This window comes from Podarcis gaigeae (assembly GCF_964106915.1).
Source record: "Podarcis gaigeae genome assembly, chromosome: 17".
NCBI classification, from domain to species: Eukaryota; Metazoa; Chordata; class Lepidosauria; order Squamata; family Lacertidae; genus Podarcis; species Podarcis gaigeae.
In genome coordinates, this window is record NC_139694.1 from 41661057 (window position 1) to 41679153 (window position 18097).

At 41.3% G+C, this 18097-nt stretch overlaps 1 protein-coding gene across 6 annotated transcripts in view; it reads left to right on the plus strand.

Moving 5' to 3' along the window:
• LOC310835055 (synaptonemal complex central element protein 1-like) overlaps positions 1-18097 on the plus strand; it is a 30406-nt gene that overhangs the window by 1604 nt on the left and 10705 nt on the right. For 3 of the 6 annotated variants that reach the window (XM_083719746.1, XM_083719748.1, XM_083719744.1), the window contains exons 2-9: positions 2204-2266; positions 3823-3882; positions 4775-4849; positions 8827-8874; positions 11346-11400; positions 13825-13914; positions 15951-16014; positions 17492-17552. In XM_083719746.1, the coding sequence (XP_083575872.1) occupies positions 2204-2266; positions 3823-3882; positions 4775-4849; positions 8827-8874; positions 11346-11400; positions 13825-13914; positions 15951-16014; positions 17492-17552 (516 nt within the window). The remainder of the gene's footprint in view (positions 1-2203; positions 2267-3822; positions 3883-4774; positions 4850-8826; positions 8875-11345; positions 11401-13824; positions 13915-15950; positions 16015-17491; positions 17553-18097) is intronic. The other 3 variants (XM_083719747.1, XM_083719745.1, XM_083719749.1) reach the window with 3 other exon arrangements.

Here is an 18097-nt window from a genome sequence, read left to right on the forward strand (position 1 = left end):
TTTCAGTGAGGGAGTACAGGATTGCTGCCTAACCCATAATGTATGCTCCTTTTAAAACAAAATTATTTATTTATGAAATAATAAAAGCAGAAAAACAAGAGATTAGCCATCAAAAAATCTGTAAAGATTGGCGGAATCCTAAATATATTTAAAAGCCCAAGTGAGAAGGATATACTTCACTTAACATCTGGAAGAGAACCATGACAGGTGAACCCAAAGGGTGCTCATCAATGGTTCCTCTTCATCCTGGAGAAGAGTGACTAGTGGGGTGCCACAGGGCTCTGTCTTGGGCCCGGTCTTATTCAACATCTTTATCAACGACTTGGATGATGGACTCAAGGGCATCCTGATCAAATTTGCAGATGACACCAAACTGGGAGGGGTGGCTAACACCCCAGAGGACAGGATCACACTTCAAAACGACCTTGACAGATTAGAGAACTGGGCCAAAACAAACAAGATGAATTTTAACAGGGAGAAATGTAAAGTATTGCACTTGGGCAAAACAAATGAGAGGCACAAATACAAGATGGGGGACACCTGGCTTGAGAGCAGTACATGTGAAAAGGATCTAGGAGTCTTGGTTGACCACAAACTTGACATGCGCCAACAGTGTGACGCGGCAGCTAAAAAAGCCAATGCAATTCTGGGCTGCATCAGTAGGAGTATAGCATCTAGATCAAGGGAAGTAATAGTGCCACTGTATTCTACTCTGGTCAGACCTCACCTGGAGTACTGTGTCTAGTTCTGGGCACCACAGTTCAAGAAGGACACTGACAAACTGGAACGTGTCCAGAGGAGGGCAACCAAAATGGTCAAAGGCCTGGAAACGATGCCCTATGAGGAACGGCTAAGGGAGCTGGGCATGTTTAGCCTGGAGAAGAGGAGGTTAAGGGGTGATATGATAGCCATGTTCAAATATATAAGAGGATGTCACATAGAGGAGGGAGAAAGGTTGTTTTCTGCTGCTCCAGAGAAGCGGACACGGAGCAATGGATCCAAACTACAAGAAATAAGATTCCACCTAAACATTAGGAAGAACTTCCTGACAGTAAGAGCTGTTCCGACAGTGGAATTTGCTGCCAAGGAGTGTGGTGGAGTCTCCTTCTTTGGAGGTCTTTAAGCAGAGGCTTGACAACCATGTCAGGAGTGCTCTGATGGTGTTTCCTGCTTGGCAGGGGTTGGACTCGATGGCCCTTGTGGTCTCTTCCAACTCTATGATTCTATGATTCTATGAAATCTCAGGAGGGAGTTCCACCGTTTGGGCAGTTCTCTCGTATCCCACCTGTCTAACCTTGGCAGGTGTTTCACATCTACATTTGTTGTTGTTTTACAATTGATTTATTAATTGCCTTCTAAACTACTGTCTCAAGGTGATTTGCACATAAAATAATTTAAAACATTTAAAAACATGAAACCAAATATTTTAAAACCAAGACTAAAACCCTAACAAGTGGATATCTGCAGTAACGATTCATTTATCTTGCTATGAAAGAAAGCCTGTCTGAAGAGCTCAGTTGCTGAGAATCTTGGCATTCTAGTAAATTTGAAAACTTGTTATTAGAATTTCTATCACCCTTTCCATGTGCAAAATGCTGTATAGTCTTGTTTTCCTCTTAATAACCATGTGAAAAAAGATCACTGCTGTTCCCTTTTCAGATGTAGAATTGAGGATGAGAGAATAACTGTTCCATAAAAAGCAAGCTAAAGGGATGTGGCTGGTGATGTGGTCTAAACCACAGAGCCTAGGGCTTGCCGATCGGAAGGTCAGCAGTTCGAATCCCCGTGACGGGGTGAGCTCCCGTTGTTCGGTCCTGGCTCCTGCCTACCTAGCAGTTCAAAAGCACATCAAGTGCAAGTAGATAAATAGGTACCCCTCCGGCGGGAAGGTAAATGGCGTTTCTGTGCGCTGCTCTGGTTTGCCAGAAGTGGCTTAGTCATGCTGGCCACATGACCCAGAAAAACTGTCTGCAGACAAACGCCAGCTCCCTCGGCTAGTAAAGCGAGATGAGCGTCGTTCACAACTGGACTTAACTGTCAGGGGTCTCTTTACATTTACAAAGGAAGCTGCAGAAGGCCTCAGTGGCCCCTGGGTTTTCACGTGGCTGACTTAACATCTTCTTTTGTGACTGACCTTATATGGTGGATGCTGAGTTATGGCAACATCTAGACAATTCTGTTTTTGCTTTTGTTCTCTCTCCAGATCCCTGGGACTTTGCAACGAAAATGGAAGAGATTCTGTCACTTGTGAAACAAATGCAGAATGGTATTTTGAATCTATACACCAAATGATTAGAAGAAAATAACCAGGAACTAAGCATCCAAGTAGAGAACGGAGCATGCAGATGATAACAGCAAAGTGTATAAAGGGTTGTTGGGAACTGGAACAGTTAATTTTATCTGCTCTTAGTACCAGAAAAGCTGGGAAACACCTTTAAAGGGATGGATTTCTGACTTTTCTTTGTAGTAATTGAGATTTACATTTGTTGATCTAGTCATGTCCAGACCATACATTTAAAGCACTTTTATACCTCTTTAACAGGCATGGCTTTCCTGGGAACTGTTGTTTTCCCCTTGCTAGAGCTACAATTCCCAGCACCCACAACAAGCTACAGTTGCCAGGGTTGCCTGTACCAGGGGTCGGCAAGGTTTACCTTGCCTGGGGCGGTTCACTCCTGCCGAGATTGCTCTGTGGGCTGGATCACATCTGTGCAGATGCGATTTCCGGCATCTGCGTCTGTGCAGATGCGATTTCCGGGGCTGTGGAAGCGAGTCTCCACACTGCACTGGTGTAGCGCAGTGTGCGGGGGACTCGCTGAGCGGGCAGCTTGGTTCAGGGGGAGCTCAGGGGCTGTTTAAACGACCTGTGGGTTGTTGTGGTCCATGGGCTGCAGGTTGCCGACCCCTGGTATACAGTAGTATGTTTCCATGCCCTCCAGATGTTTCCATGCCCTCCAGGAGATGAAATACACATTGCATCATTTCTTCTGTGCTTCTTGGTGGGGCATAAAAAATATGTGGTTAATATATATACTGTACATAGTGACTTCATTACACTGTAGAAGTTGGGGTGGACAAACCTGGGGAATCCATTAAAAGAAACGGTGAATGGTGTGGAGGCCATAAAGAGAGAGAGAGAGAGAGAGAGAGAGAGAGAGAGAGAGAGACATAGGGTTGGCACTTACACATGGCCAAAAAGAAAAACGAAAACGAGGACACTAATTTCATACACTAATGTATTTCATACACTAATGTATATGTATAAATGGCAATTTATTAAATAATTACTAAGCTTTATATAGAATTACGGTACACCTTGCCATAGTGGCAAGGGCACACATGAGCTGTGTCCTGGCTCAGTCTGTTGCCCAGGTTAGAGGGACAACTCTTGGCTGGCAACTTCTAGACCCCTCCTGCTCCCCCTTTTTTTAGTTCTTTCGCTTTAGAAGTTTTATTGGAGAGCCCTTCAAATAGGACTATACCTAGTCGATAGGATACATGACCACCTAGAGGCAGCATGGACTTGACCTGAAGATGCAAGGGGAGGGAAAAGTGGAAGATGTGAGGGAAAAATGTTTGTGAGGAGGGGGTTTTGGGGAAGGAAGAAAACTGTTATAACAGAGGCTGCGTGAGGAAACATAAAACACAGCATCAAGGCTTGTGAGCTATGTCATGCTGTTCAATATAATCATATGATGATATACAGGTGAATAGTTATAGTGAATTCATACAATTAGGATGTTTTAAAGTAATCACTATTCTGTTAGTATTTAGCATAGTTAAGAATCTGGTTAAAGGTAATATTTCTTCTCCCTTTTGTAGTGGAAATTCTGGAGCCAAAAGTTGAAGAGCTAGTAAAAAGGATCAATAAACTGCAGCAAGGTAAGAAGAGTGCAAAGAGGTTAGCAATGGTTATGCAGAATCTTTTGCAGAGCAAGGTGTACCCTTGCGCAAAGGATGCCAAGTCAGGCTCCTTTGACTTGAAAAGGCAGGATTTTCTAAGGTGTGGCTCCCAAAGAGAAAATGAAAAAGCAAGAGTCCACTAAGTGGCACAAAAGCAGTTTCAGTATTTAAGTATTTCTGAAAGCCTCTGTTTTTGCCTCTCTCTCAATACTGTTTCTCAATGCATGACTCCCATCACCTTTCTGGGCCTGTTCCTGGGGTTGTTATGGTGGTGGTTGCAAGCACCACAGTACCCCCAGCTCCTTCCTTGATGCCTAGTAAGACCCCCTGCTCCATTAAATACAGGCCTCCAGCCACCCTGCCCTCCTCTGTCCCTAGCATATACCAGTGCTTGCATGACAAACCACACCTGTTTAAATTCCCTCTTCTACTCAGCTCTCAAAAGGTTCAGGAATCCTGTCATCTTCTGCATTTGGTGGCCCTAGTTTTGGAGATGAAAAAGTGTTTGTGAAGGAAGGAGTTTTTGAGTGAGTGATTGGTGGGGTGTGTGCTTCAGTGGCTGCTAGTGTGGTTTGGAGACTTTGTAATAATGAATTGTGATAATGAATGAATGATAATAGTAAATTTTATCTTATTTTGGTTTATATTGACTATTATGTTGAGGAGTCAAAGAGGATGATGCCAATTGGGAGGATCTGAGCTCTAGTTGCAGAGGAGGGTGTTCTCTTGTACAAGTGTAAATCCTTTTAACGATGGGACTCCTTAGTGGGATCCAGCCCACTGGTTTTAGTTGTTCTCCATTCATTATTTACTCTTTAGTGCTTATTCTTAGTCCTCTGTAGTGTGTATATCTGGATGTGTTTTTTTCCAGCCAAGAAGATATTAAGTGAGGAGCTCTCTGAGGCAAATGAGCATAGCAAGACACTGCAAAGGGAACTGGAAATATGTAGGTAACTTTAGCACCATGTGACAAACATGGACTATATGAAGCATTGAGGGAATGCTCACTGAACTGCTTGACCTGAATAATTCAAGCACTTCTCTTATTCCAATTTGTATTTTAAGTCTTGATTGCGATTCAGTTGCACCATGTAGCTGTTTTTCTGACTATGGACAACACACAGATTTAATCTGAAAGTTTTGCTCTAGACATAAAAGCCCTTTTTCAGAGGAGCACTGGTGTGTGAATTGAGAACAACTCTACTGAAAACAGCGTATTGTATTTCAATAAGCCTCATTCTATACCTAGCAGGATTCTATTCTTTCCCTGGCCACTGGAGCATTAGCACCACCACAATTTAAGAATGGTTGATTACATTTAAAGGGTACTGTGGCTGAGGTTCCAGGTTTTCACTGTTTAGATATGCTGCTCTGCTTCAAATGCATTGTGGGGGGGGGGGGGAATGCTGGTGACTACTGCTGGCACCAGATTTAATATATAACAGGTTTCTAGTTTTCTCTTCCACCAGCAGCAATATTTCGTCCATGGGTAGGTAAACTTGGGCTGGATCCGGCCCAATTGCCTTCTAAATCTGGCCTGTGGATGGTCTGGGAATCAGCATGTTTTTACATGAGTAGAATGTGTGCTTTTATTTAAAATGCATCTCTGGGTTATTTGTTTGGCATAGGAATTCATTCACTCCCCCCCCCAAATATAGTCCCCCCCCCCCGCAAGGTCTGAGGGACAGTGGACTGGCCCCCTGCTGGAAATGTTTGCTGGCCTCTGATTTAGTCAATGGCGGAGTGTAGTGTAGGTAAATAGCGCACGGGCCAAAGGGGGCGGTGCACGGAGGGAGGCTGCGGTGGCACTGGCACACTCGCCTGCCCCAGTCCTGGAAGTGGGCCAACTCTCCTCTCTCGGCCGGAGCTTCCTCACGCGCCACAGCCTCTCTCCGCCCCCCGGGTCAGGCTTGGCCTGGGGACAGAGAAACAATGGCCGGGCAGGCCGGGCACTGCAGCCACTCTCTGCCCCTGGGACTGACCTTGGGAAGGGGGAGCTGCAATGATGCGCCAGGCGTGGGTGGGACACACAGAGGGTGATCGATTTTCACTTTCCGTGCTCTCCAGCCCCCGCTGCCGGCAGGGCGCGAGGTATCCGAGGGGGCACCTGGTTTCCGCCTCCTATATTGTGCACCCTTGGCCACGGCCCCCATACCCCTCCACGCTACGCCACTGTATTTAGTAGCTGTGTGTGCTTTAGTGTGTGAGACTTCAGGCAAGCTGATGTCAGGCATTCTTTTAGATATGCCAGTGTTGAGAATAAGCTTACTGAAATTTTGCCCAGGTTGTGCCCAAAGCACCCTATTACTCTAGTTAACACTATTCATAATCTAAGAATATAGAGGTCAAAGGTTATTCTGTGCAAGATCTATATTTTTGCTGGGTTTTGGGGTGATATATATACATTTTAAAAAGGATGACCAAACCTCTAGCTTAAAGCAAACTACAGCTGAAATTATTGGGGGAAATTCCTGTGTGTGTTATTGTTGTTGTTGCTCCTGCTGCTGCAGCACTCTATTTATTTATACTTTTCAGATTTATACATTTCACTGATTTTACAATCATTTTGACATTTTAAAACTTGACTTCCTTCCCCCTCTTTCTGCTGTTCCTTAAATTTTTAATATCTTCTGCATATCCAAATTAACTTAATTTGCTCATTTATTCATCTTTTTAAAATATATACTCTTATGAAACTGCAGATTATTACAATAATCCTGCCAATGTTTCTATTTGTTTACAATTTATCTGTAAATATTCAATAAACCATTTCCATTCTTTTATAAAAAGTTTTTTATCTTTATTTCTTATTCTTCCAGTAAGCTTCACCATTTCTGCATATTCCGTAAGTTTTTGTATCCATTCTTCCTTTGCTGGAACTTCTTCTTTTCATTTTTGGGCAAGTAGCATTCTTGCCACTGTAGTCGCATACATGAATAAGTTTCTATACAGTTTAGGTAGTTATAATTCCCAAGAGAAAAGCTTCTGGGTTTTTTTTTTACGAACATTATTTTAAACATCCTTTTCATTTCATTATATATCATTTCCCAGTAAGCCTTAACCTTACTACAAGACCACCATATATTATAAAAAGAATCTTCTTTGTCTTTACATTTCCAACACTTATTTGATTGAGATTTATACATTTTTGCCAATTTACTTGGTGTTAGATATGATCGATATTTTCATATAATTTTCTCTTAAATATGCTGTAAATTTTATATCCATATTCCACAATTGTTCCCATGCTTCCATATCTATATTATGACCAATACCTATTGCCCAATGTATCATTGAATATTTTACTTGCTCACCCTTTGTCTCCCATTCCAATAATATTTTATACATTTTAGATAGCACTTTTACATTCCATTCCAACAGGTCTCTCTCCAGTTGTGATATTAGTTCCCCAAACCCTCGTATCCTGTTTTTCTTAAATTCTTCATTCAAATGATAATTTTCCTGATAATTCCTTAATTTTTTAAAAAATTATACTCTCCCTGTTGTTTTAATAAATTTCTATAAACTGTCTACCCTTCTATCATATTCTTTACCGCTATAGCTTCCAACGGTGAGAGCTAAAGTGGTGTTTTTACCTCTAATAAATTCTTATATTTATCTCAAACTCTATACAATTTCCCCCCTAATTATATGTTTTATAAATCCCTTATGAACTTTCACCTTTTCATACCATAAATAAGCGTCCCAATCATAAATATTGTCATGACTTTCTAAGTCTAGAATATGTGAATTCTCTAATGTCACCCATTCTTTCAAACAACAAAGACAGGATGCCTCATAGTATAGTCTCATATCCGGCAGGGAAAAACCTCATTCTTTTGCATCTATCAATATTTTATATTTTATTCTCGATTTTGGGGAAAATTCCTCTAAAGCATTTTCTATACTGTTCTATCGACACTTGTGTTGGGCAGCAAGAATACTCATCGCAAAGTATTGGAAGACACAAGATCTACCCACCTTGGAAGAATGGCAGATGAAGGTGATAGACTGGCAGAAATGACTGGCAGAATCCGAGACCAGGGAAGAGAGACGGCGGAAGAAGATTGGAAGAAATTTAAGGATTACCTTAGGAAACATTGCAAAATTAATGAATGTTAGAATGACGTTGGTTTAGAAATTAAGTGGTTTTCAGCTGTAATGATTAAGTAAAAAGGAAAGAAAGGCTAAAAATCAAATGAAAAATAAGGGAGAGGATTTGCTGAATTAATAATTAGAAACTGGAATACAGAAAGGGGAGGTATGAGGAGGTTGGGGAAGTAAATTATAAGAAAATAAGGGATTGAAATTATACTTGTTTTTGTTTGCGTTTTGTTTGTATTATTGTTTTGTTTTTATATAATTTTTGAAACTTTAATAAATATCTTAAAATAAAATAAAATATCGGCACTTGTGTTGGGAATAGCAGTAGATTAGAAGTCTGGTAGTTGCTGTGATTTATAGCTGGTTATTTGAGGCCACTTTCAAAGTATCTACATAAAAAAATTACCGGTAAGTTCTTAAGAACGTAAGAGCCCTGCCAAATCAGACCAAATGCCCATCTAGTCCATCATTGTGTTTGTTTTATTTATTTAAAACATTTCTAATTCTAATTATTTATCCTGCTATTTATTGCAAAAAGCATTTATATAGCAGATAAAAGTGAAATTCATATATTGAACATAAAAACAACAGAAAAAATAAAAGAGCAAATGAGAGCAACTAGTCCAGGCCTCTTTGTGGGCTATGTCGCATTGTGATTTTTTTTTTAATGACCTATGTGGATGTAGTATTTTATTACAGCTTTTTATTGTTAATTTTTTTTACTAGGTATGCATTATTTGGGAACTTTGAGTGAATGGCTGATTATGTTATTAATAAAGAAACAAGGTAGCAGCTAAATGAGCTCTTTTCCTTTTGCAGTAAATGCTGAGAAATCAAGCCTTGAGGAAATATGGAGTGAAATGAAAGGTGACAGCAAAAAGGGGAGTTTTTGGGGGGTCTTCAGCACAATCAAGTTTTAGCACACTTCCAAAGCATCTCTGCTTTTTTTGCAGGGACAGAGTCCATTTTCTCAGTACTGGGTCTGATTATATATCCTTTATCTGAGTAAATATGAAAACTTTCCCTTAGGTAGTCCATATAACTGTATTACTATTACTTTAACTGCAGTGTGTAATGTGCCTTCAAGAATGACATAAATACCTATTGGATATTATCTAAGGTATCATTAGTGAAGATCAGGGGATATCAGTGAACTACCCATAAGTACCACGGTGCCTGCCAGTATTTTGTATGGCACCTGCAAAGGGTCTCAGTAAACATCCCTCAGAAATCTACAATACAATTGGCTCTTCCTGCTCAGCCTCTCCTACACTGAACACATTCCCTTACGTATGTCAGCATTTCATGGGATGCCAGGACTGGACATCCACCCATCATCTGTTCTGAAGAGAGGAGTGGTGCAAAGAACTCCCTGCAAGGAAGGCAATGATGACTGATGTAGATGCTTCCCCACAACGGATAGGGAGGCTAATGTCCACACTATTTGGTAGGAAATACATTAACTGTGACTGGTGTACACTTCTTAATTTTTTTATTGTTACATGCCACCCCAACCTCTGAGCAGTGCAAGATTCCAGGGGGCCAGGTGCTTACTCAGGGTCCACAACTCCCTTAACCTACTACATTCTTTCTGTGGCACCCCAATAGAGCTCAGGAGCCCAGTTATGTCACCTACAGAGCCAGCAGCCCCTCACCCTTTTTGGAAGACCCTCCCTTAGCTTCCTCTCCTCTCCTCTCCCCTCTCCTCTTCTTGGGAGTCCTCTGGGCAGTTGCTGACACCGTCCCTGGTCTCTGAGCTGCTCACCCCTCCCCCACGCCAAAGAGAGGTGCCTCCCAGAGGCACCCCTTGCCTGTGGAGCTTATAGCCAGGGCTGCTGCAATAAACAGCTGTGCAAGCCTTTGGGAGGCAGAGACATGACAGGGCATCAGAGGAGGGAGGGAAGGAAAGAGGGACAGAGGCCAGTGTTGCCTGCAGCACCCAGACCATCATTCAAAGCACCCCAGGGTGCCACGGCACACTGGTTGAAAACCACTGGCTTACAGCATTGATTCTTGATTCTCCCATCACCACAGCAGCCTTGGATCAAAAACATCACCAGCCATGGCTCAGCCTCCCTCCAGATTCTTGTAGTCTTACAGACTGCAACTATTTTTTTGTCATGGACTGGCTGCATGAGGAGTGGTTGGAGGCTCCAGCTGGAGAACCCTCTAGGGAAGCCTCAGAAGAGGAAGGCTCAGGCAGGACATTGAAGACAAGTCAGGATGAAGAGGGGAGGCAGAATCATTGGATACTGAACAAGCAACAGGCTTGATTGGGAGAGATGTAGGACAGGCAGCTGGAAAGGAGGTGGGGGTTGAGGCTGCAACAAATTCCTAGGAGCGGGCTGGTCCTACTGTATTCAGCTCCCCTCCTCCCTTGTCTCCAAGGGCACAGAGGGTCTTGCATGCAGAACAACAATGGGCCCAGAGGTTGCAGGGCCCCCTCCCTAACAGAGTTTAAGATTACTGGGGAATCAGGTGGACGGGGAGGAGGCTTAAGCGGAAAGGAAATAGGAGGCAGAGATCATCAGTTCTGGAAACTGCTATACTGGGGCCAGTCTTGCCCGTAGGTTTCTGTTTGTATTTTGTTTCCTTGAATAAAAAAATCAACTTTTCTGCTTGTCTCAGAGTCTCTGTGCTTACCTACAGCTGAACCAGCCCTGACATTTTCCTCCAGCTCACATCATCTCCAAATGCAATCCTAAACTCAACTCTGCTTTGTCCCTGCTAACTATCTCAGAGCCCAGGGTGGCGCAGAGTTTGCTTTCTTGATGTCCCATCTCCCTATCTTTATCTTTGTTTTCCAGCTTTGTTAAAGGCCCATCTCTCATGCAATATCCTGAACATGAGTAGCTGAATCCAGCTATTAAGAGTATGACTTCCAGTTTAACTCTCCAAGCATTGATTAAATTTTAACACTTAGTAAATTCAGGACTTACGGGTGTCTGGCACCCACAAACTAATAACAGTATGTTGGGTTCAACATAGCTACTCCTTCAGTTTATTTCTCCTATGAGGAAGGATTGAGGCAGAACTAGTAGCTTCAAAGAGCTGTGTCAGTCAAATATAGGGATTAGCAATTAGAATCTCCAATTGGACTTTCCTTCATCCACTCCTTGAAATGCTTCTATGAAACTATAATGCTTGTCATTAATTTAAAAGCGAGTTGCTGCTGAGAATAGTCTTTTCAACAAGATACACAATTTTTTTCTTCTCTTTGGACACTAAGAATATTGATGTCAGTTGAAAGTTAGAGAACATGTATATATGGTCATGATAGAAATATACATAAAAAGAGTAACCAGAGTTCTAAACACTAGTATTCATCTTCCCTGTAGGGACACGACAAATTGTACAGCTGCACTGTGAAGAGACAGAAACAGAGATGCAGAGGTGAGCTGTGGTTCAACTGGGTTAGAATGAGACATCAGTCTTATTTCTGTGGTTTATCTTTATTTTGTGTGTCAGATTTCTTAATGTTTTCCTTTTATATCCCCTCCTCCACCCCCCTGGAATTCTTCATAAACCTACTGATGTAAATAGAAACTGGGAGGAAATAAAATTAAAATACTGAAGGGTATATATGTAAAGGAAAGAGGAATACATCAAAACTTTAAAGTTGCAGTTCTAATCAGAAGGATCCATCGCCTCACTCCAGACAAGCCACAAGATATTACTAAGGTTTGCTCTGAGTGAGACAAGCTCATGTTCAAAATATGTGCTAAGCCAAACCATGGCTTAGCCCCAGGTAGCACGATGGCAGGGAAGGAGTACAGCAACCATGATTTCTCCAGGAACCTGCACATGCACATCTGTGCTAAGCCATAGTTTGGCTTAGTGTTCTGTGAGAACTGTGTCAGTAAGTATTCTGACAGCCTGATCCTATGCATATTTAACCAGAACTTAAGTTAAAACCAAGATGTTGACAAAGAACTTGGCTGAAGATTTAAGAACCCAGTTAGAGTTGCAAACAGGAATCAAGGTGGTGAAAAAGGTGAAATATCTGGGTATCTGGGTCTCCACGAAAAACATAAATTTAGTAGAAGATAACTATACTAGGACTTGGAGAGAGATTAAAAAAGACTTAGATACCTGGAGCAGGATAAAACTCTCCTGGTCTGGAAGAATGGTCGCAATTAAGATGAGTATTCTTCCAAGACTGCTGTTTTTATTTCAGAACATCCTGGTGATTAGAGGTACGACAATGTTTAAAGATTGGTAGAAAACCCTTTCCAGATTTATTTGGCAGGGCAAAAGAGCAAGAATTAAATTTAAACTACTTACAGATCGAAGAGATAGAGGAGGGTTTGCCATCCCGAACTTGAAACTATACTATGAGGCCTCGTGCTTGTGTTGGATCAAATAATGGATCGTTTTGAAAAACACAGATTTGTTAGATTTAGAGGGATTTAACACCAGATTTGGTTGGCATGCATATCTATGGCACAAAAAATAGAGGGTACACAAAGGCTTCTCTAACCATATCATCAGAGGAGCGTTGCTTAAGGTATGGGACAGAAATAAAAGATTTATAGAAAAGGACACCCCTTGGTGGTTATCACCAATTGATATTCTAACAATCAAAAAATTAAACATGGAAAGTCAAAGATGGACCTATGAAGACCTCCTGGCAAGATCAGATAAAGGATGGAAAATCAGAACATATGAAGATTTAAAGGATAAATTAACGGGTTGGCTACAATTTCACCAAATTAATGCCTTATGGAACAAACATAAAAAAACAGGGATGAATGAGAAAAAGTCCAGATACCAGGTGGAAATACTAGAAGGTAATTCCAAACGCTTATCCAAAATGTATAATCAATTATTAGATTGGGATACTAAGGATGAAGAGATAAAGGAAGTTATGGTCAAATGGGCCATAGATCTTGGATACAACTTAGATTATGATAGGTGGGTGAAACTATGGAATAAGGATATGAAGTTCACAGCATGTGTTGGACTCCGAGAAAATATGGAAAAAATGATGTACCGATGGTACATCACCCCTGTGAAATTGGAAAAAATGTATAAGACCGGGGACAAAACATGCTGGAAATGCAAAACAAAAGAGGGTGATTTCCACCACATGTGGTGGGCTTGTGAAGAAGTGAAAAGGTTTTGGGGACTTATTTATGATGAATTTAAAAAAAAATTGAAATATACTTTCCCCAAAAAACCCGAAACCTTCCTCCTAGGAATGGTCGGAGAGGAGATCAAGAAAGAAGACCAAATAATGTTCCAGTACGCAACGGTAGCCGCCAGGACACTGCTAGTGCAAAATTGGAAAACCCCTAATATCCCAACTGTTAGAGAATGGCAAATTAAGTTATTCGAATATATAGAATTAGCAAAGATGACACAAAAAATCAGGCATCAAAAAAATGTAAAATCTATTAACGATTGGAACAAATTCATAACATACATAGAAGCAAATTTAGGAAATATTAAAATCACAGTAGGTGCAACATAAAGCCTGCGATGTATAGAGAGAGGTTGTAAAAAGATACCGCAGAAAGGTATTGTGGTTATATAGCCCAAAACCGAGATGGATGAAGTCAATCAATGTTATGTTATAAATTGATGTTGGCTTTGTTTTCCGTTTGTTTTCTTTTTTTATGGGTTGCTTTGTCCTTTTTCTTTTTCTTTGTTGTTTGTTTGTATGTTTTTGTTCCTTCACTCTGTATGTTTTTGTTTTTTTAAAAAAGAACTTAATAAAAAGAATTTTTAAAAAAAGAACTTAAGTTCCACTGTGCTCATCAAATTTTTTTTAAGAGTAAGCCCAGTTCTACACCTCAGCTTTATCTTGTTTATCAGGCAGCAGAAAATGAACCTAGAGCGCAAGCAGCGAATTGAAGAACTCACAGCCAAGATCCAAGAAGAGAGAGTAAAGCAAAGAGACCAGAGGTAATTATAGAATCTGGTCACAAGAGTTTTGGGTTACGCTTTATTCCAATTTCAATTAATTGCAATATGTATTATTTTAGCAAGAGTGCCATAAATTTCAGTTTCTGTAGAATAAAGTTGCAATGCTTGTGGGCTGGTAGGTATTGCTGGTAGGTTTAGGACTGATAAAAAAGTACCACTTTGTTCATGTGATGACTCGATTAGAGAGAAGGTTTTGGCCTGGGATGGGGAATATGCATGTAATAAATTATGAAACAATAGGATAGAAGAGGCCTAACAGGCCAGACCAAATAGGCTGGGTGAAATCCTGACACAGTCTTTTACACAGTGAATGGAATTGATTACAAGAGGTAGTGATGGCCTCTAGCTTAAATAGCTATAAAAAGGGAGTAGCCAAATTTATACAGGACAGTCTAGCAATTGCTATTAGCCATGGCAATGACTATGCTAGATCAATGTCTTGCCTCAGTAATGGACTGGGTGATAATAAACTGAAGCATAAGCTAGACAAGACAAATGCACTGTTAGTAGGTGGTTCCCTAGACTGGATGGATGGGATGTGGTCTCTGGATGAGGCTGAAGCAGGTATGTGGCTTGGGGTGCTTCTTGATCTGCTGTTGATGTTTCAGGCTCAAATGGTCTGGACGATGCAGAGTGCCTTCCATCAGTTTCAACTGAGCCTCTTGGGCTTGCCGGTCGGCGGTTCGAATCCCCGCGATGGGGTGAGCTCCCGTTGCTTGGTCCCAGCTCCTGCCAACCTAGCAGTTCAAAAGCACCCCAAAAAGTGCAAGTAGATAAATAGGTACTGCTCCGGCGGGAAGGTAAACAGCGTTTCCGTGCGCTGCTCTGGTTTCAGTGTTGCGTTGCGCCAGAAGCAGCTTAACTGTCTGTGGACAAACACTAGCTCCCTCGGAATGTAAAGCAAGATGAGCACCGCAACCCCAGAGTTGCTGTGACTGGACTTAACTGTCATGGGTCCTTTACCTTCTTTTTTTTTTTTACCCCTATGATGACAGGGAAAGCCCAACTTCTGTTGTCTACACTCTGGCAACCTCCAGGTTGGACTACTGCAATGTGTTACGTATGAGGCTGCCTTTGAAGATGGTTCAGAAACTGCAGCTGGTGCAGAATTTGGCAGCCAGGTTGCTACTGGGGCAGGACTGTCTCAACATATAACACCAATTCTAGCATGGTTCCACTGGCTGCTAGTGAGTGGATTCAATTTAAAGTGTAGTTTGAACCTATAAAACTGTATGTGACTCAGGACTTCAAGGACTGCCTCTCCCCGCGTAAATCAGTGTAACCTGAGGCCCTTCTTCATCTGACCCCTCCCCGGGAGGTCTAGATTGCAACATGAGAATTGGGCTTTTCAGTGGTGGCCTCCTGCTTGTGAAATGCTCTTCCCTGAGAGAGCACCATCTTTTTCTTTTGTAGGGGCCAGGCAAATACTTTCCTCTTTACCCAGGTTTTCGAAGGGTTTCAGGCATTAATTTATAAGCGTTTCAGGAATCTGCAACCTCTTTTGGTGGTATGGGATCTATCAGACCTGTCTCTTATCCATATAAAATAAAAACATTCCTTCCAGTAGCACCTTAGAGACCAACTAAGTTAGTTATTGGTATGAGCTTTCGTGTGCATGCACACTTTTCTTCAGATACTACTCTTATCCATATAGATATGTTTTTAGGCTTTATTGGTTGTGTTTTAGTTTTCAAGTCTCTTTGTGAGAAAAACAGGTAAGAAATATAATTAATAAAACAACAACAATATTCAACCTCCATATTCAGAACAGTATAATTCTGATTATCAAGTGTGGGGAGGGGGAAGAGGGAGATAGCTACTTGCTCTGCTTATGAGCTTTCTTTCAAGGGCATCTGAACGGTGCTTCTTGAATACTGAGTTCTGGGCTAGATGACCCCTTAGTGTGATCTAGCATAGGCAATTTTTAGGTTCCTCTCTTTAGGAAAGTTCCGTTCTCACCATTAACAGTTTTACTCTGTTCTATCTTGTCCTGTTTTTATTTTTCATGCCTTCAGACTGGAGTTTGAGCACCTACTTAATGAGCTGATGGAGAAGCACAAGAGTCTCTGGGAGCTTTACGTAAGGGCTAGGTTTTTGTCTTTACCATGAACTCAACTACTATAAAGCCACTGCAGGATAAGTGACCTTCAGAAATGTTCATGTCCAAGTGACAATATGTGAATATAGTAGAAACTGAGAGTTGAGAGTCACTATATTCTGCCTTTAACTTTGGAAACAGAGTAACATCAAATGAACTTGAAACATTTGCGAACACCTGGAAATGGAGACTGTTGTATTCTATGCCTTGATTCAGAAATGTGCTAGAATATGGAAGTGCTGAGCAGCAAGGATGGGAGATGGAGACTTTAGCTTGCTTTTGATAGATGAAATGTATGAATGGAAAGATGCTCTGTCTGGAGCAGTTCAGTACATTGGAAATAAAACCTGTATTGGGGGTGGAAGGAACATGGGAAGTTTTATTTGTTCACAGATTGGTTGCTAGTTACTCTAGTGAACCACATTCATGCCTTAGCCTTGCTTTCCACAAACTGCACGCCTGTGTCCACTGGCACTTCAGAAGATGTCTCTCTGTAGCTTCCAAAAGCATGGTCAGCTTGCATCATGTAGGATGAGGCAACATAAGATGTCAGACTGAAATGGGCTGAGCTGTTGCCACCTGAGCTCCAATGACACATGGAGCTAGCCTTTTGCCACTATAACTGTTATGAAGTGTGTGAAAGCTACTCTTGGCACACACTGATAGGATTATTGGATAGCTTATTGGTTGCTCTAGAGCAGCAAAAACCTACACAGAGATGGAACCATTAGCCCTATTCAGGTGTTTTGTACCTATTACACAGGTGGTACTGTGGTCTAAACCACCAAGTGTCTTGGGCTTGCCAATCGTAAGGTTGGCAGAAGGTAAATGGTGTTTCTGTGCACTCTAGCTTCCATCACAGTGTCCCATTGCACCAGAAGTGGTTTAGTCATGCTGATCACATGACCCAGAAAGCTGTCTATGGAAAAATGCTGGCTGTCTTGGCCTGAAAGCAGAAATGAGAGCCACACCTCATAGTTGAATCTGACTGGACTTTACTGTCCTGGGGTCCTTTACCTTTTTTACTACTACTACTATTAATAATTTTATTATTTCTACCCCATCCATCTGGCTTGGGATATAAGGGGCTTGTATCATGAGCAGTAAGCAAAGCAGTCAAACCAGCTTCTCCTTCTTGATAACTGTACCACTCCCATCAAGTGAATATGTTTATGTTTCTTTGGCTGCTTCCACGAAACAGCCATTTGGACTTTAAGTGGCCATGCCTACTTCCAATACTGGGTAGCATTCCAGCTGTCTTAAAATTGCTTCTAAACATGTATAATAGGACAATTTTTTACAAACATGCAGATGAGTTTTCATGAAGCTTCAACAGAAATTCACAAACTAATGTGGAAGATTGAACTTAAGACTGGAAGAATAAGAAATGGGGAGAGACCAAAACAGGCAGATTTGCCCCTCATTTCTCTCCCTTGAATTCTGTTTGCTGTGTTTCAGGCTAGGGAGAAACCAGCAGTGGCTGACATAAGAGAGAAGAAGGAGTGTTTGCTCAGTGAAGGTGAGAGTCTGTGGCTTTTTGGACACATTCTATGAGAATTCATGAAGCTAAAAGTTATCTTAAACATAATTGTTCTACAATATTACTTACTTGTATGCCATCCAAACCCTTTTGATTCCTCCTCTATTTCCTTGGATAGCATGGCAACTGTATTTGTGTGTGGTGTGCAGAATGTGGGCTAACCATTTTTAATGATACTTAACTGGAAGTGTCTGTGAAATCATTAGTGTGAGAAGTGACAGAGCTCCTCACTTCTTCCCATATCAAAACCATTTTGTGATCTTAATAAAAATATAAATTCATTCAGAGGCCAAGCATTCAAGTGTAGCATTCAAATATGGGCCTACTTATTGCTAAAAGGGTAGAAAACTGGCAAAGCTACCCCTGTCCACCTCTTTTTATACTTAAAAGTAAAATTAAAAACAGAAATTTTGAAAACAATAAACTCCCTATCTGCTGTATGCAGCAGTTTCTAGTCCCAAATTGGATTAGACTGGAGTGCAGTTTCTCCTAAAACTGAACTACCGTATTTTTCACACCATAGG